Genomic DNA, 19,191 nt, shown 5'->3' with positions numbered 1-19,191 from the left:
AGGTGTTCGATGACACGCGCTGCCGCTGGCACTACCACGACGACATCGATGAGGAGGACGATTGAACACACCGAGTGATGTTTCTTCGCAGCGAAAACAAGCACGGAGGTTTCTAGATGTTCTTCCTCAAAAGAACCAACAGGGATATCATCACCAGCTAGATTTTCCAGTTTGGGTGACTGGGAGTGCCTGAGAGTGTTCTTTTTTGGCAGCGAACACACGAAATCTGCGATGCCAACACTAGTTAGGTTTCATAATTTTGCAATGTTTTAACTATGTATTAGTTTATGGAAACCATGTTCAAAACTATGTCTTTGTTTATGTAAAACCATGTTCCCAATTATGTATTAGTTTGTGCAATGGTCATCCTCTTTATTCGAATTTACATACATTTATTTGAGATTTTAATTCGAATCATCTATCGGGGCTATCGTATCAGGGGCACCGGTGAGGGAGCAGCTCCCCCAAATGGAGGATGATGTGTCGGCGCCCCCCCCCCCCCATACGATAGTGTCGGCGTCCCTGTCGGCCGACTATTTAGGGCGCGCCGGTGGAAATGCTCTTAGTGCTGCATGCAAGTAGTATGATGAGAGACAACTAGCCTAGCCATTTGGTAGCCTTTATTTCGTGGCCTAGGCACAATGCCATGTTGGTAGTTGTTCGTGTGAAAATCGATAAATAATAACTCGTTTTGAAACTCTAGCATAAAATGCACTATGTTTAAAAAGTGCTATATTTTTGGACTGGAATTTGGTGCATATGGATGCCAGTGCTCTCTCCACTTTCAGTTTTTTGAAATTTAAAATCTCAAACTTTAAGGTTTTCAAAAATTATGGTGTTAAATATGTAGATAGATATGTTCATGAGAAGTGTAAGCAAAAAAGTCCCGGTAAAAAATACTTTAAATTTTGGAAAATATAAAAAAACTGACAAAAACATACACTATTGTAATACTATTTTACTACCATTAACTGTTAGAAATTTGTTATTTTCATATTGTTCAAAATACAAAGTATTTTTAACGGGACTTTTTTGCATACAGTGCACCCGTATATATCTATCTATATATTTAATGTTATAGTTTTTTAAAACTTCGAAACGTGAGATTTTAAAATTTTCAAAAATTTAAAACTGAGGAGAGCACTGGTGCCATGTGTCAAAGACACTTTCCGTATATTTTGTCCATTTTCATGTTGTTGGCTGCTTGAGCCTTGATCACCACTAGTAGTCTCCCATGGCCGCTGCCATATACTCCGCCGTTGCTCTCTCATTACCAAATACAAGTGTTGCCGATGAAGTGGTCGGATCCTCCACCGTGGCCAATCCCTACTGCTGAAAATAAGAGAGTAAGAAGCAACAAACAAAAAGAAAGAACCGTGTTGCCGATGAAGTGGTCGGATCCTCCACCGTGGCCAATCCCTACTGCTGAAAATAAGAGAGTAAGAAGCAACAAACAAAAAGAAAGAACCGGGAAGAAGGATGGGGTACACAGGGGAAACCACCTCACGTAGGTGACAGATTCGATCGAGTGGTTCCTTTTGCTGTGCGGACTCCATGCCGTGACCAGCAACCTCACGCCGCATCTTAATCAAGTAGCTCCTAGGTGCGCCCGACATGCCACGTCCATTAAGATAGAAGGTTGTTGCACATGAGGGAAGTTAAATTAAGGAGATCGAGAGATAGGAAGATGTGGGTGAGATCATGTGTACCCTAGGAGACAGGAGATGAGGAGCTTCAGGTCGATCTCGCCGTCTTCGTACCATCAGTCTCGAGCAAGGAATCTTGGGGATAGGCGTCGGGGTCTCACTTCTGAAGGAGAAAGTGGTCGGCCTGTGGAGAGACCTGCTCCGAAGAGAACCGGAGGAGTATGGCGGGCGGCGCCGGTTTCTCAGCCGGTTGCGGAGGTCGCTTGGAGAACCTTGGGGATGAGCATCGGCGTCTCACTTCTGGAGGAGAAAGCCGGCCCGTGGAGCTGTCCTGCTCCAGAGAGGACTGGAGGAGCATGGCGTTCTCAGCCCGGCGGCGGAGGTTGCCGGGGATAGGATGTGGGAGATGAGTAGTGGGGTGTGTACGTGGAGAAGGTAGAGATGTGGATGACTTGACCATGAACGCCCAGAAATATCTCTCTAAGCGGTTGCCTATCTAGAAACTGCCACGTTTCAGCCACGTTAGGCAAACAACAGCTAATTCCACCTAAAGACCGGGAGACTTCCGTATGGATACGAACGGAAGAGCGTTTCCAGTAGCCGGTAACCTGCTCAGTCCCCCAAATAGCAATAAAAAAAAAAAGATATAGTAAAAGAGCAAAGTCAGGGACACGTGTGAGGCAACCGCTGGATCAATGGGAAGATAAATAGCACTTCTACAGTGCTCAAAACTCTATGGAGGCGCTGATCTGATCAGCTTTTGTATAGTGTATACGAACAGATCGAAAAGAAGGCCATTGACAATACCAGCAAAAAGAGATGATACTAGTAAGATCACATGTAACCCGCGGAAAGGGTTATTTTTACAGAGAGAAAGGAGGGAATCAAACAGCGCAGGGAAGATGTCGTCAGCGCTGCAACGTCGAGCAGGATGCTCCCAGCTGCATGCAGCGCAGCAACCCAGCCCCAGCTTTGACTGGAGGTTTCGAGGGCTAGCCAGCCAATGCGAACACACCGAGTCACTGTAGCACCACCACTGTCCACTGAGCAGTGGCCGGTCGGCAGAACGGTCCGGCCATGGACAAGCACATCCTTCTGCCGCTGTAGCAGTAGTTGTCCGCTTCCCGGGAATAGAAGTCTCAAAGCCCTATTCAAACTGCAACTGGAGATGCTGCTGCGGCCTGTCCTGCCAATCCGCTAGCTCAGACCTGCGAGATGCTGCGTCCTGTGCATGTCCTAGTACTGTACTCTGCACGCCAAGACCGCCACCCCCTCCTCGTTCTCCTTTGTCTTCTTCCTTCCCGCCCACACCCAGCCTCCGCTACATATTGCCACCCCGCCCGGCGGCGCATTCTTGCAAACCAGCAAGTGTCCGGTAGCTCAACCTCTACCTAAACACTAGCGCGCGGGTGGTGTGGTGTGGAGAGGTAGCTAGCCATGGTTCACATCACCGTCATGGATCAGGTGGCGGAGGAGGACGTGAGGCTCATGTCCCCACCGGCGCCGGCGCCGTCCCCGGCCCCAGCGTCCGTTGGCAGCGGCGTCGCAGGGAGGAGGGTCGGGGAGGCGGAGCGGGCGGCGCAGTACCCGTGCCCGCGGTGCGACTCCACCGACACCAAGTTCTGCTACTACAACAACTACAACCTCGCCCAGCCGCGCCACTTCTGCAAGGGCTGCCGCCGCTACTGGACCCGCGGCGGCGCGCTCCGCAACGTCCCCGTCGGCGGCGGCACGCGCAAGGCCGCCCCCTCCGGCGCCGCCGTCTCCCGCCGCAAGAACCGCCCCTCCAACTCCCACGCCGCCGCCGCCGCCGCCGCCCAGGTCGCGTCCGTCGTCTCCCAGCTCTCCTCCGTCTCCGCGCCGATGCCGCTCCCGCTCTCGGTCACCGCGCCGCCGCCGCCGTCGTCGCAGCTGCCGTACGAACTGTCCTTCGTGTCCACCCTCGCCGCCATGGACCCCGACCGCCGCCTCCTCGACCTCGGCGGCAGCTTCAGCTCCCTCATGGCGCCGCCCGCCCCCATGCTCACCCACGCCCACTTCGCCACCGGCTTCCTGTTCGGCGGCAGCGGTGGTGGCAGCGCGGGCCCCGTTCATGCTCACGCTCCTGGTCTGCCGCAGCAGCCGCCGGTGGTGTCGCAGGCCGTGCCGGAGGGCTTCTGGGGCATGGGGTGGCCGGACCTGTCCATCTAGGACCCGTCCAGCTCCCCGGCGGCATGCGCGCGCGTCGCCAAGATCGAGCGCCGGTGGCAACGAGTCTGGCTCTAATCAGTCTACTACCATTTTCTCTGTTTTAGGTACATGTTCAGTTGACGGTAGCTTGTTAGCCTAGCTTACTGCATCAGTCCATCCAATATGCCTATCTTTTTGAGAGCTTTCGAAGCCATTTCATCAATCAATCAGGAGTTAGCCAGTATTTTGTTAGTTAGGTTCAGGAAGGGGACTATGAGAGTGATCTGAGGATGGTGGTGACGATACTCACGTTAATCTGCGTGTTCTTGTGGTTGTGGCTGCATTTAATTTCATACGTACGTGATCTGCAGATGATGCCAAGCGTAGAACTGGTGGATCGATGCTAGCTTACTATGTCGAATGGAAACATTGTTTCAGTACTAGTTGAATGTCTGTATTCTCCTTTTTTATCTGTCGATGACTTTCCCTTTGGTTCGCACTGGATTGACTCACGTTGTTTGCGGTTCATCATCTAACGGCACCTTGTACAGTATCTGTTGCCTGGTTGTATTGCTTATTTTGTCCCTTCTCCCCTCTTCTGTGCTAGAAATGTTTTCAGGCATCAGATACATACAAGTCTATATTTCCAGAAGATACCATGAATGGAACACTAACTAGCACTGGTGTTAGGCATGTCTAGCAGCCCCAACCATTTCGGACGCAAAACATATCTGACCCATTTTAGGCACAAAAGATATCGGTTTTGGTTTGTTTCGATTGGTCCATGGACACCAAAATAACCGTTCAGACAATTTTGTTTGTTTGGACCGGGCTAGTCCGATGGTCGGATGCATGTTGCTCTTCCCTAACCTTGCCCTAGCAAGAGGAAAGATTTTTTGCAATAAAAACTTGAATAAGGATTGCATCCTTCATGGCGAAGAACATTGTAAAGTTCATGGCGTGAAGGGAAGGATTGCATCATTCATTACAGATATAAATAAGTAGTAGGATCTGAATGCTCGTCATCGGGGGCTTCATCGGATCATCGGATGCTAGAGCGGACGAAAGCTCCTATGCATCACGTCCGAGTCGAGGTTGACGATGCCAGCCACCGTGATCCCCCGAATGAATGCGGGGAGGAGAATCGGACTTCTAGTGCTTCGTGCAACAAGCAGGCTGGGAAACGGCGGTGTCGTTGGATGTGTGAGCACTGGTGCGTGCGAGTGCAACCTCTTGGCTATAGAACGGCCACATATGCGCTATTAATGTCGGCACAGAGGCTGGCATGGTCAAGTGCAAGTTCGCCTCTACACCACTGGACTTGTTTCCCATTGATTTTGCAGACGCCGTCTCCCCGGTGGTTGTTCCTTCTGAGTACTGCAACCTCACCGGCGCGCTGCAATGCTTAACCATGACACGACTTGAATTGACGTATGTCGATGCAACAAGTTTGCTTGCACATGCATGATCCTTGTGATTTCCACCTTGCCATCATCAAGCGTCTACTATGGTATGTCCGTGGCACCACTTTCTTCGACTTGCTCCTTCTGGTTCCCCCTCCCTCGACATTGGCACGTACTTGGACACCGATTGGGTGGGCTGCCTAGACACACGATGTTCCACCTCGTGGTATTGTGCCTATCTTGGCAACGCACATGTTGTCCTCCAAACGGCAGGCCACAGTCTCACGCTCGAGTGTAGAGGCAGAGTATTACATAGTTTCCAGCGTCATTGTCAACTATATATGGCCCAAGAAAGTACTGCTTTATAAGCTTGGTAAGCTTGGTTGTTCTCTTCCCAAGGCAACCATTGTCTTCTGTGATAACATGTTGGCAGTGTACATGTCCTCCAACCCTACGTGGATTGAAGCGTCATCCTCAAGACACTACTAAGGTTGGTGTATGTTGGGTTAGCGGTCCCGAGTAGTTGATGTTTGCGAGTCAAGGCGTGGGCCTCGGAAACCATGGTGTGCAACATCTTCATGGGGCAGGTATGTCGTCGGCATGGCTTATGTGTCAATCTTTTGTAGCTAGTTTGGCGAGGTTGATGGCTCGGTCGACCCGTCTCACCAGAGGCGGGTTAACTTTACACTAAGCGGTGGCCCTTGATGCCAGCATGGCGGACATAGTTTGTGTGTGCTTTTCCATGTGCATCTTGGGCTGCTTGAGGCCGAGATAGGAGGTATTGCGGCTCGAGCAAAGCCGGGCGGTAGTCTAGAAAGTTTGGCAATATTTGGCGTTGTTGAGGTTCCATGTCCTCTACACCATTGTCATCTCATGAGAACACTGGTTCGGCTTGTTGGGGCCTTGGAATCATGATCTCCTTGGATGCACTGCGTCAGGAGCTTGTGTTTGCTATTAGCTGGTTGTAGTGTGATTGATTTGTGGGTGTCGTGTTGGGGTGCTCTTTCTGGTCTCGGCTTGCGATGGTGGACGTGCCCGTTGTCGCTTCTTCCTTGATGGTCTTTTTTAGAATAATAGGGATCCCTCATGTCTCCATTTCATTGAAACGAAACCAAATTGTCACAAAGGTTCAAGCCTCAAGGGCTAGCAAACTAAAGTTTAAGGAAAAGAAACAAAGCCCATGACCAGTTGCAACACAAAACCAACTGACATTGGCCAAGATAAAAATAACATAAACACCTCAGACCGACCAAACACGAGTTTGTTGAGGACACAAACGACATCTGAGTTTCAGAGAAACAAGCATCAGTGTAACTATATCAAATGGGAGCCCATTGATGGCAGGCACTTGGACCTTTGTTTTCTTCACACGTCACCGACATCTACTCCAATGGGTGATTGAGTTTTCTGATCAGATGTGCTGCTCCTGGTATTTCAAGGGATCCTTCCAATTCGTCAGATAAGACAGGATAAGATGCCAAACATATTTCATATTCATATTAAGCACAATATTGTTCCCGTTGTTCCAAATGTTAAAAACCTCAGAATACATTAGCCCAAAACAAGTTAGAGACAATACACTCAAATAACATATGTTTAACGGTTTCTATTTTCTTACAATGGCTGCACTCTAGAGGTTTGGGGATTTCCCTTTCCCTCACATTATCCCTATTATCCCTAGTCATTACTTTATTGTGGAAAGAGAGGCAAAGAAATATATGAACCCCAGGTGGTATTTAAGTTCCACACAGCAGGTAGATAGACATGCCACACGCCCTATTATTAACTAGCACATACATTGATTTAGAAGAATAAACCCCACTAGCTTCATACGTACATCCAAATAAATTGATCTTCATGCCTAGTAAATGAAATATTTATAGCAATCTCTAAAAGCTCCTGCCAGAGAAAGTTCTCCTAAAGGTACATCTAAGTTGGGATCCACAAAATGAATATTCCAGAATTGTGTGGAGAGTGGGATGCTTCCAAAGCAAATATTCTCCAAGAACTTAACTGATTTTGCATTTCCTAAATTATATCTATAACCAAATTTAGCAGCCTCAATAGCCCACATCACACCCTTCCCGAAGACAGAGGGGCCAGGGGTGTGTGTCATGAAAGCACAAAGATGTTGGGTTTTCTTGTTTCATATTTAGCATCAATAATCTTTTTCCAAAGACTATGTTCACCTTGAGTATACCTTTCCATCTTTTTCGATAAAGGGAATATATTAATATCGAGAGATACCAATTACACCCAGCCTCTGCAACAACGCACCACCCTAATGGCACTACGGATGCACACAGCCAAAAAAAGGGAAAATAAAACTAAGAAACAAAAGTCCCGCTATAGTATCACGGACCTAACAACAGCAATACATCCACCACCAAGACAACACCTGAATTGCAGACTCTCCAAAAAACGACGCCTCCAAGAAGGGAACAGTGCTCCAACACCGTCGTCGCCCGATCAAAGATCTTAGGTTTTCACCCCGAAGATAGTCCCCACTCTCAAAACAATGCCTCCACCAAGGTCACCGCCGGGCACAACCAGCTAAGGCCGGACCTTGGGTTTTCACCCCGAAAGGTAGGACTCGCGCTTCACATGTGTTGTCGCCCCCACTTTCATACCGCTGCTGTGAAGCCCCGACACCAAGCAAGCCCCTCAACAGCGCGGAGACTTGAACCTCCCTTAGCTAGTCCTCCCTCCGGCCTTCATGAAATTCTCTTCTTCCGACTTTCATCATGGATCCATAGTCACTTGATGTCAACACGGAAAAAGAGCTTCGCGCCGCTCCCTCCAGAACCAAACGGTCGGAATAAACGCATGGGTGCGCACGACCGAATACCTCCGATCCAGCAAACTCTAGGCAAAGCACTGTTACATTCGCCGGCGGAGCCTTCCGGAACTCAACCCTCCGGCCAGATCACGAGTCCAGGCCTCCGGTAGGTCCTCCTCTTCACGCAAGAGAGGCCCTAGGACCGCCACCTTTATTCAGGCCGGACCCCCACGTCGGCGACCATCCCGGGCTGGCCAACCCAACCCTCCACCGGCGACACCATCGCCGGCTTCCATGCACCTCCATCTCACCGCCGGATGGTGATGATAGATCAAAAATCCACCACCACCAACCGCAGGCCGACCCTCTCCCGGCGAAGAAGAGGCCACCTCCTCCGTCAAACCCAAGGCTGCTGCCCCGGGCGCCCTCGTGTCGCGGAAGATGCCCGAGATCGCCTCCACGCACCAACGAGAGGCGGGGTGGATGGCATGGCGCGGACCGAGGGTCCGGCCGCCGCCCACCACCAACCCCCTGCCGGAGTGCTGCGGGAAGCCGACGAGAAGAGGGAGACCGCAGCGCCGCCCATCCCACCCGCGCCGACCGGTCCGTGGACAGCCGACGGGAGGAGGGCCGCCGCCGCCGTCGCCCATCCCACGCGCGTCTGCTCCGCCAAGCATCGAGGAGGTGGGGATCCGGCCGCCGATCTCCACGCGGCGACGAGGAAGGGCCCCCGCCGCCGCCACGCCCCGAGGGACTTTGCCCCGGCGGCGCTACCGGCGGCGGCGGCGGCGGAGGGTTGGGGGCGGAGGGTTAGGGTTGGGGGCAGAGGGTTGGGGGCGGGGGAGAAAGCTACCGTATACCTTTCCATCTAGGATCCTGACAAACAGATGTTAAGATCTTTGAGATTAGAAATACCAAGACCACCTAATTCTTTCCTCATACAAATAGAAGGGGAGTTACCTAGGTGGACTTTCCTATTCCCCTCCTCATCACTCCATAATCAATTAGCCAATTGAGTGTTAATGAGATTCAGATCCTACCTTGAAAATTTAAAGAAAAACAACATGCAAATAAGAATAGTACATAGAACAAGGTATTTTAGGTGATTTAGATTTAGATGTTTGTATTGTATAAGACGACTCAACTATGAATAACTATATGTAGTATTTAGGAGAACCAACCTGTGGTTGGATGGTTAGGAGGGCAGTGGCACCCCCAGCCCACCAGAGTTTAAATCCCAGATTTGACACTTTGGTGTCTCATAAAGGCGGAATATTCTTCAGTGGGAGGCGACGTTCCCGTCGACAGCGAGGCGCCTGTGGTGACTTTGTCAATCTCAAGACCCGCCGGATCAATTCTTCAACGCAGTCTCTTGGAGGTGCTCATAGGGGTAGGGTGTGCGTGTGTGCGTTCATAGGGGTGAGTGTGCACGCGTATGTATGAGCGTCTTTGATTGTACTGTGTTTCGCAAAAAAAAAAAAAAAAAAAAAAACGTAGTATTTAGCATCGGGGGTTTGTACTATTTAGAAAACGAGGCCTTCATTCGAAGAGAAAACAAAAGTGGGACTCAAGGTACCTATTGGCCCGTTTGAATTTTTTTCAGCCTGGTTAACCACAAGATGCCTGATTCGACCTGCGGAGCAGCAGCTCCTGTTTAATGTTTATCTGGTCTTTTTGGCGAGAGTTCATGAAGAAAAGTTCTTTGACTGGAAATTTGTAGTCTCATGAAGTCAACATAGCGAGAAATTTGTAGACGAGCCCTGAATCGCTAGTATGCTACTCTTGCTATTGGGCATGCACGCACGCGCCAAACACAATTTTATGCCTTGATTTGGTGTGGTTTTGTGCTCCCAATTGTGTGGCTTCCCGGGCTCCTAGCGCTTCCTCTTGCAGTGTCACGAGTGAAACCAAAAATAGCTTAGGCAGACTCTCGAATTGGAGCAGGACGGCAGTGCCCTCTTTAGCCGAAACTGCTAAATCCGACTAGGTGCATCACGAATTGGGGCTCCCCTTCTCCTCCAGGTATCCAATTTTTGTTGTACATTTGGTTTGTTTTGATCTTAGGCCGATCGAGAACTTAACTAACAAATTCGTCATGGCACGGTAGGACGTGCTCATGGAGCCCCAGTCGTCCGGCTCGCCGGCGTCGCCACCCTCTCCGGGCAAGGTGATGTCACCAGAGCTGCCTGAGCCTTCTCGAGAAATGTCATCGCCGGAGGAGGAGGCCCCTGTCAATCCCGACAGGAAGTCATCATCGTCCTCTTCTTCGTCATCCTCTTCGTCGCGCGTCCCCTTGGCCGGGTGCGTTTTCCATGTCGAAGCGGCCGAGATGAGCACCCCGTTGGTGGTGGAAGCGCAAAACGACGACGGCGATCATGCCGATGCAGGCGCCGGCACTGACGCAAAACTACCCGGCGACTGGGCGTCGTGGCCACAGCCGTCACCACCCAAGACCGTTGATGACGACCCGTCGTCGTCCGACGGCGGCACGGTGTCGGTGGCGCCGGAATCCCAGACGATGGCGGACATGGAGGGTTTCAACCCGGACAGGATCCCGGCGTCCATCTTCCAGCCCAAGACGTCGGCGTCGCAGCAGGAGTGGAGCATCGCGTCCAACGAGTCGCTGTTCAGCATCCACGGCGCCAGCCAGAGCCTGTCGGACGACTTCTACGCCCCCAGCAGGTCCCACTTCGACTACTTCTACGACGAGGCCATGGCCGCCGGCGCCGAGCCGAACGGGAAGCTACCGCCGCTCGCCGAGGTGTCGGAGCATGGAGGCGGCACCGTGCCGGGCAGCGCGGTGTCGGACGCCAGCGACGGGAGCGCAGCGGCCAGCAAGGCGGCCATGGCGTTCCGGCGCCACGAGAGCGGCTCATTAGGCAGCTCCAGCAATTTCTCCTTCGCCTTCCCAATGTACGTACGCCCCGTTGCAGGCACGATTCTTTACCACGCTCGGTCGTGCTTGATACTGTCCATTACTGACCTGCAAAACCTTGTGTTTTCTTATCCGCAGACTCGCTGAGCCGTCGGCGGGGAAGAAGGAGAGCATGGGCGGCTACCAGCAGCTGCAGAAGGAACACGAGCGGTCGCCGCCGACACCCTCTGAACGCAAGTCGCAGTTCGAGGAGATGACGACGGAGGAGGAACGGCGGAGGAGGAAGACGAGTTGGTGCTGGTACGAGGAGTGCTGTGGCCGCTGCTGGCTCCTCTGCTCATGGTCCACCTGCTGCTGCTGCTTTCAATGGCGGTGGAACTGCTGCTCCTGCTCTTGCTCCTGCCCGAGCTTATGCCGGTGCAGCTGGTGCCTCTGATCCAGAGCTAGATTTTGGAGGGAAAAAGATACCGAAACAGAGCTGGTCTTTCAAACCGTAGGCGTTGCGAAGGGAACAGTAGGCCATCAACAATGTGCCAAATAGAAAACCAATCAGCTTCACACATAGTTGAAGACGCTGCTACATTGACAAAAGTGTCGCAGGTACTGCTGACTCTGATTCTGGACAGTCTTCAAATGAAGTGTAAATGCAGGATTACTGCCAGGTACCCCATTGCCATGTCATCTCCGGAAACCTTAGTGGCCAAACTGATGCTGCAGCTTGGCGAGCAGCGTTGCTGGTATCAGCATGGAGAAGAACAGTCACCTTGCAGAACAGTGCGCAGTTCCTAAGCAATGGTACAAATGGGCAATTAGCAGTGTCTGATGCTGATAGATGAACCAGAAGTTTCTCCAAACAGCTTGGAAACAAGCTATCCGAACACGCCACTAAGAGTGTCATCAGTTCACATGAAAATCTCGGGGACAACTTGACTTCATTGATCCTGGCAAACAGTTGAACAAGATAGTCTGGCTCCACAGCATCATAAAGGTCTCTGCAGTCTGCAGAATATGGTAGCTCAAGATCTAGACTCCTGATATCTCGACCATTTGTAAACAGCTGCAAGAGGGAATCTAGATCCAGGGACTCAATCCAAAGATTTTTCAAACTCACTAGGCCATCAGCCTGGGTGGTTGGACTAAGTTTATCAATAGTCAGCTTCAGAGTAGACAGGGAAGGAGCATCTAAAATGAGGATTTCTGGTCGAAAACATTTTAGCTCGAGATAAACCAAGTTAGGAGCATGGATAGCTAAAGAATGTCGACCATTTGTTGATACCTCCCAGCGGAGAGTCTTTAGTTGAGAAAGACATATCTTGGGGTCTTTGAGCTTTCCGACTCTAACAAGATTGAGAATCTGGAGGCATGGGAAGCATTCATTCAACTTGCTGAGATTCTCGTCCTCGATTCTAATGCACTCAAGCGTCAGATGGGTCAGATTAGGCATTATCTTGAGCCCATCAACCGACAGCCATGCATTTTTCAGCCCCAATTTGAGAAGATTATGACCTGCATAGGTTTTTTTAATATGAGATCATCATAAGGTTAAGTTAACCTGTTAAATATCTGGAATCAAATAGACCATAGACTCAGAATGGCAGATACAGGTGTATATCTGAATAGAGATAAAACTTGATAAATAGCACCATTTATTATACTATGTTGAAACAAGAGCATTTACTTAGTGAGGTTCCGCATTTACGTAAGCTCAAGTTTTCATCTGATATATAGCACTATGACCCAAACATGTTCTACTGCTGTCTTCTCATTAATGGAGTTAATGAAATGGTCAGAAAAGCTCTTTTAAAGAAACCGACAGTTTAACCATGTGGCTAGCTGGAGCAAGGTGATATGCGCACACGCTCCGGCACCTGCTTTTGAGGCTCCCACCTCCACAGGGCAGTTGCTTATGTTTCATCTACTTAAAAAAAATGCACCGGGGCTAAATACATGGTTAGTCGAGTTTTATTTATTTAGTTCAGAGAGCTCTTTTCAATTAAAAGTCTGCTGCCGCCGCCTGCCAGGACGAGAATAAGCCAAATCTTAAGCAAGTGTAATCTACCTAAATATCAACCTTCAATTCAGGCAAAGCAAAATCTACAAGACCTTCTACAAAAGGCAAAATGTAAAACTGATATCCAAGAGGCCTCAAACCTCAAATCAATGGGCAACAAACATAAATCGAGCACCCGAATTGCATTATTGTTGCTACCAAGTACCCAATAAAGGTACCTGTCAGAATTCAGCACAAAATTGAGTTTATTCAAAACAGATAGATAAGTTATAAAAATAAATTCTCGACATTGTTCTCTGTTTCTTAATCACTTCGTCTGTCTTTTTAATTCCTGATTAAGGAAACACAAATTTAGCTAAATGATCAGTTTCTAGAGCAACATAGGTTAAGGCATAGTTTTTCAGAGCATTATGGATTATAATTCAATCATGAAAGAGTAAGATTATGAACAAGTAACATAACTTCAGCCAAACAACAGAGGCCCAGATCATTGGAGAAAACCAGACTTTAGTTAGCAAAATGTCAGCTAAGTAAAATTAAAGCTTCCCATTAAGGAGATGCCAGTTAAATTTTGCATATACCAATGGTATGTCAACTTTTATTTGTTGCAGACTAACATACAAGACACGTGTTCCGACAATCCTAAATTACAAGCTAACTCTAGCAGGATAATACATGAAATGAAATGAAACAACTTTTTCAACATGGAGAACATAAATACTGACAGGAATACAAAACAGAGAGAGAGAGAGAGAGAGAGAGAGAGAGAGAGAGAGAGAGAGAGAGAGAGAGACTGACAGAGATGGGAGATGACAGGGAGTGCCTCCACCTTCCGCCAGCACGACTGTCTCCAGAAGTCAGCAATCTCCACCTCCTGGAGAGTAGGTCCCGCGGGAGTTGAAGCCCACGCGAGCACGGACTTTAAACTAGTGACATGCAGATCATCGGCCTCGTCGAAATTCCCCTCCTCTACCCACATCGCATCATCTACGCTACCCTGCTCGTTGGACGCGTTAACCGCAAGGGAGCGGAGGTGCGACCCGAGGTGCAATGCGATGTTTCCCGCGAGTGTCCAGAAAGCGGTGCCCTTGTCCCCACCCCTGTCTTCCTGAAGGCATTGTGTGCGGGTGGAAGCGTCGAGACGGATGCGGGGGCACTGGTGGGCAGCTGCGAGGAGTGCTCGTGAGGCAAGGCGGCACGCTGCGATGTCTCTGATGTCGGCGACACGGCCGAGGATATTGGCGAGGATATGTGGTGGGAGGTAGTTGAGCGGGGCCCCAGATTCTGAAATGTGGACCATGGATATATCTTCGATGGAGGACCGTCGACGTTTCAAGATGGGGTTGGATGAAAGCCTGCAAAGCGGGGTCATCGAACTGTTTCTTTTGTGTAATCCACCAATGAGATTAGCATCAGCAGGTGTTGGAATAGCAGTATTCTCTCTAGGAGAAGGATCATCACCGACAATAGAACATATGCCTCTTGAGAAGTTGGGAGATTGGTCTTCAGTAGGGTCAGGAGAGACATGAACAATACCATCTTGGGGGTGTCGCTGTTCGTTCGTGGTCCGGGTTTCCAGTGTTAAGTGGTTTGTTCCTGCTGTGATTTCTTGTTGCCATTGGTGCTTCCGCTGGGTATGCTGCTGTCCGACCCGGCTGACTAAACACTCAGTGCTAACATTCTCATTGACTTGACTTTCTTGAGCATCCTCTGAATTTATACCAGCCTCTGGAACTTGACCTTCAGATGCAATAGGAGGATTCTGCTGATCTAGGACTAGATCTACGGGGGCTTGATCAGGCTGTGAAGCTTTCTTTTCTTTGAGAACTCCAGGATGTGGAACTTGATATGCAGAGGTAACACCACCAGGATGTAGCAGATCTTGAAATTGACTCGATGAAGCATCCACACTGGTCTGGTGGTTGCCCATGAGGGACGAAATAGTGTCAGATATGTCGTTTGCCATTAAGGAGACGCGTTTCTGGTGAATTAAATTCACTGAAGAAACAAATGAGCTAAATTCTTCAGCCCAGATAGTGCTATGCTTTTCCACGACAGAATTGATAATAGAATGCACCTGTTTAAAAGAAGAAGAAGAAGAAAAGGACTATAAGAAGTATAACAGAGAAACATGTAAGAATAACTAAAAAGATTACACTCATGAACCCTATAAAACTGATTGACAAAAAACTTAAGACTACAAGTATTAAAGGATGCTCAATGAAAACATTCTGAACATAAAAGAGGGGAGGGGGTAAATGTGCACTAACATTAGAGGAAGAACTGAAAGTTTCAGCTTGGGGGGCGGACGAATTTGGCCTCATAGACTTTGCAGCAGAGGTAAAAGTTCGAACTGCATGTTCAACATAATTCTGCGAAGCGGTATCAGCTCCAGTGGCCTCTGATGACATCTTCACTATATGCAGTACATTATATATTTAGGAACTAAACCATGCAGAAAAATATTATAAAAAGGGAAATCAGACGAAAAAACAAGTGGAGCTGGAAGCTGTAAAATAAGGTAAAATGAAGATTATAAAATAAGATTAGTAGAGCAAGTACAGATAACTTTACAATTAAAGCTCCACATGCATGTTTTGGGGTTTCTGTCCGTGCCAGCTTAGAGTTACAAACATAAAATAAGTTCATGATAGGATGTGTAAATACTTGCAATCCACACAATATTTTAACATGAAAAATTCAAATTTAATAGCGGTAGCAAAACGATTACATACAAGATACAACTAAAATCACATTTATCAGTTGAACCAAGGATATGCAACTAAGGAATAACACACAAATAACTACATAAATCAATGCATAAAGATCTAAAAATGTGCTTCAAAGGAACAAAATACCCTATGTAACCTGTAGCAATTACACTTGCTTAAATTTCTTAGAATGATACCCTGGTAATAAGAGATAATACATAAGTTACTTAACCAACGAAAATTTCTGCATAATCTCAAAACGATGCTACGGATGTAAGAGTTAACTAGAAACCATAGAAGGAAATACCATGTTAACAGGCTTGCTAAGGATCGAAGGTCTAGTTAGCAACAATTTTACAAAACCGCAAATATCATTTACTCAGCATGCATCTATGTGCAGGTCGTTGTGCCTTATAACAAGACCAAAAGTACAAACCACCAGCAGTGGTGACGACCAAATAGTTAACACAAAAACAAACTAATAGATACATTCTTCATCAATAAGTTGAAACGAAATATAAAGTAGTAATCTACAAGGTTCTAAGTTAGGAGGGGCAACTTGTTCTAACGGTAGCAGCGACTACAAGGATACTGAATACTTAGCCGAACCCTCAAGGCGTTCTACATATCAGCTTATTAGGTCAGCTTAGCAGGAGAGGTTCCATGCCATGGACATGTGTAGAGTCTCATATATGTATCCCTGACCTAATTCTGCTGTAAACTTACAGCATGCCAAAAGGTGCTGCCTCGAGATGGTAAATATGTGCATCGGGTGTTGGACTCGCAGTCAAAATCGAAAGAATGAAAAAAAAAAGATCGCGGCTGCGAATGCGAATCGGTGAATGCGCAACTCACCGTCGGGAGAAGGGGACAGTTCATGGAGGTGCTTCTCCTCCCTGCTTTTCTAAGAAAAGTTGAAGGAGATTCCAGAAACAGAACCACAGTGCGGATCTAGATGGTGTGGCGGGTGCGCGCCAGCACACCCAGAAATTGTGAAGATCCCCTTCCCTAGTGGGATTGATTTAACTAAGAGAATAGCTCGCTGGATGAAAATAACCTAGCAGGAACCGCGCGCGATGTCAAGAGGACGGCACGGCGACAGCTGTAGGTAGATCCGGCGTCGGAAGTTCAGGAGCGGTGAGTCGGAATGGGGAGAAGGAGAGAGTTCCGATGGAAGGGGTTGGAGATGGGAGACACTTTACCATGTACTCCGGTTCATATTAATTGACTCTAATATGGATGTATATAGACACATTTTAGTTTTAGATACATTCATATTGAAGTCAATTAATATGGATCGGAGGGACTTTCTTTTGAGCGGTAATGTTCGACACTTGACAAGTCAACGAAAAGCGTAATGGTTTTTTGTTACTTATGCTAATATATGGACTTTCTCGTGGTTTTAGGATTCATATTACTTATGCTAATATATGTATCTACACATTTTAGTTGTAGATACACTCAATTTAGCATCGAGTAATATAGATTGGAGAGAGTAAGTTATTGCCTAGAAATACATACTAACACATACATAGATACACCTATATTTTGGCAACTATTTTGGATCAGATGTAGTATTGCAAATTTGTCTAGATATGATTATACAAATATATCACAATGTATTTAAATGTGTATAGATACCTTTGTATTTAAATAAATTTGTGACACTTAAATTTAAACGGAGGGAATATAAAGCAACTCGGACGATCGATTTTATGATTGCATTGTTCGATGTTATTCAGAGTTGTGCCGGAGCAACAATGATGAGTTCCACCATGGAATTGGCGAGAATTTTGATGTTTATAGTGTGGTGACCCGGCATACCACTGCATGGTGTAGTATGTATGGTGACCCGGCATACCACTGCATGGTGTAGTATGCAAGTCTGATATAACACCAATGAAACACCGTTCCACCAGTATTATATCGCTCAGAGTGGTACAACAGAAACATATGCGGGTCCAAGGCATGTCTATAGAATTACAACAATGACTCTGTTACATAAGATCATCATAGCCTCCTACTTTACAATGAGGTAAAACCGCAAATAAACTCCAGAAGAACGACTCGTAGTCTAGTCTTATCACGAACTCTATTTGTAGAGTATTTAACTAGCTATAGAGGTGTAATGTCCCAGGTTTAGAGACGATCGAGGGGTAGATTTTAGAAAGGGATGTGCATTGCATTGCAAATTCTGGGGAAATTTCGCGCTTTTAAACAAAAACTGCATCGAAGGGGGACAAGTTTCTCTCTCGACACCTTACGAGGGTTAGGGTTTCGAGAGTGCGATAAACTCGTTCCTTATTCAACTAAACTAGGGTTTTGAGAAGAGAGGGAGAGTTTGCATCACAACCTTAAGTTGCATGATTGAATTCTAAATTAAGTTGCATGATTGAATTCTAAATTAAGTTGCATGATTGAATTCTAAATTAAGTTGTATGATTGAATTCAAACCAAATTTGAATTTGAATTTCAAATTCAAACCCCAAATAAATATCACATAATTCAAACTTGAGATAATTTAATAAACAATTATCATTAATCAAGGTTATAAATAATACAACAACTAAGTAAAGCTCATTAAGGAAAACTTGAGCTTTATTAATAATCACACAAGATACATTGTCAATTACAATATTCAGAATTTGAAACAAATGAATATTACAACATATTACAAGAATTGGACAAAAATAGAAAAAGAAAAGAAAAGGAAATTACAATTCCGGAACCTATCCTAACACTACAAACTAAACTTCACCTAGTCTTGTACTTGATGATCTTCATGATCATTGGATCATCACTTTGCTCCCCGCACATAATCACAACAAATACAAGTTATGCCAAGTGGCATAGCCACTTGGCGAGGTTAGAAACAAAGGAAATTGAGCGAGATATGATCAACCCTGCCGAAGCTGATCTCTCCACGAGCACAAGTCCCAAGCTGGACTCACATGCACACAACCGAGGCAGAGCACACAATGCTCGGTATGCATGCCCAACGACACACCGGTGTTGCCGCATGCTCTCCACACACATAGTGACCAGGGGAGGAGTACGAGCATGGTCGTCGACCGGATAAGAAAGAGAGAGGGCAAGTATAAAGGGATTTCGAAGCAAACCCTAACCATTGCATCGACAAGCAACCTCACGGGGTAAGTCACAAGAACACAAGAACGAGAAGAACACAAGAACAGACTTGAACGACCCACTGCTGTTCAACACATCTTCACCACCACGGCAAATAACCAAGTAGCGAGCAAGCTCACAAGGAGGAGCAGGGCAAGCCAAACAAACCACCGTAAGCAAAACCTCTACACCAACACCCAATTTCTAGGAGCTGGAGTGAGGTATACACATCATCATGAACAAACCGGATGGTTTTGTTCATAAATTACACGAGCATGATCTCAAGCACACCAAAAGGGTAGGAAGCCCTGTTTGTGTCATCATATGGCTATCTAGCCATTTGGTACAAGCAAACATAGAAAAAGCCAGCAGCAGATTATCCAGGGAACACCGATTGTGTCCACACGGGGACACAATCGGAGAAATCCAACATGGATTTAATCCCTAGCTAGCTACACAAGTTCACTTGAC

At 47.4% G+C, this 19,191-nt stretch overlaps 3 protein-coding genes across 3 annotated transcripts; 2 read left to right on the top strand and 1 right to left on the bottom strand.

The window, feature by feature from the left end:
• The first annotated feature begins 3,083 nt into the window (after nucleotides 1-3,083).
• On the top strand, nucleotides 3,084-3,836 carry LOC124664886 (dof zinc finger protein DOF3.4-like). Its single transcript, XM_047202307.1, has one exon. The coding sequence runs from the start codon at nucleotides 3,084-3,086 to the stop codon at nucleotides 3,834-3,836; it is 753 nt and encodes a 250-aa protein (XP_047058263.1).
• A 6,277-nt stretch (nucleotides 3,837-10,113) lies between these two features.
• On the top strand, nucleotides 10,114-11,308 carry LOC124664885 (uncharacterized protein DDB_G0271670-like). Its single transcript, XM_047202306.1, has 2 exons — nucleotides 10,114-10,910; nucleotides 11,011-11,308. Exons 1-2 carry the CDS (start codon nucleotides 10,114-10,116, stop codon nucleotides 11,306-11,308), a joined length of 1,095 nt encoding a protein of 364 aa, XP_047058262.1.
• A 93-nt stretch (nucleotides 11,309-11,401) lies between these two features.
• On the bottom strand, nucleotides 11,402-16,691 carry LOC124665279 (F-box/LRR-repeat protein At4g29420-like). Its single transcript, XM_047202699.1, has 4 exons — nucleotides 16,450-16,691; nucleotides 15,154-15,299; nucleotides 13,682-14,960; nucleotides 11,402-12,378 (listed from the first exon to the last, which is right to left on the bottom strand). The coding sequence occupies exons 2-4, from the start codon at nucleotides 15,292-15,294 to the stop codon at nucleotides 11,525-11,527; spliced, it is 2,274 nt and encodes a 757-aa protein (XP_047058655.1). The 5' UTR covers nucleotides 15,295-15,299; nucleotides 16,450-16,691; the 3' UTR covers nucleotides 11,402-11,524.
• Nucleotides 16,692-19,191: the final 2,500 nt, after the last annotated feature.

This window comes from Lolium rigidum, chromosome 6 (assembly GCF_022539505.1).
Source record: "Lolium rigidum isolate FL_2022 chromosome 6, APGP_CSIRO_Lrig_0.1, whole genome shotgun sequence".
Classification (NCBI taxonomy): Eukaryota; Viridiplantae; Streptophyta; class Magnoliopsida; order Poales; family Poaceae; genus Lolium; species Lolium rigidum.
The sequence above is the reverse complement of the archived record's forward strand: the minus strand, read 5'-3'. Positions and strand labels throughout refer to the sequence as shown.

Coding starts and splice junctions, on each gene's coding strand:
- LOC124665279 (XM_047202699.1), bottom strand. CDS start 15,294: ATGTCATCAGAGGCCACTGGAGCTGATACCGCTTCGCAGAATTATGTT. Junction 14,961..15,153: donor CTTTCAGTTCTTCCTCTAAT/GTTAGTGCACAT, acceptor TCTTTTAAACAG/GTGCATTCTATTATCAATTC. Junction 12,379..13,681: donor CCCTGTCATCTCCCATCTCT/GTCAGTCTCTCT, acceptor AAACCTATGCAG/GTCATAATCTTCTCAAATTG.
- LOC124664886 (XM_047202307.1), top strand. CDS start 3,084: ATGGTTCACATCACCGTCATGGATCAGGTGGCGGAGGAGGACGTGAGG.
- LOC124664885 (XM_047202306.1), top strand. CDS start 10,114: ATGGAGCCCCAGTCGTCCGGCTCGCCGGCGTCGCCACCCTCTCCGGGC. Junction 10,911..11,010: donor TTCTCCTTCGCCTTCCCAAT/GTACGTACGCCC, acceptor TCTTATCCGCAG/ACTCGCTGAGCCGTCGGCGG.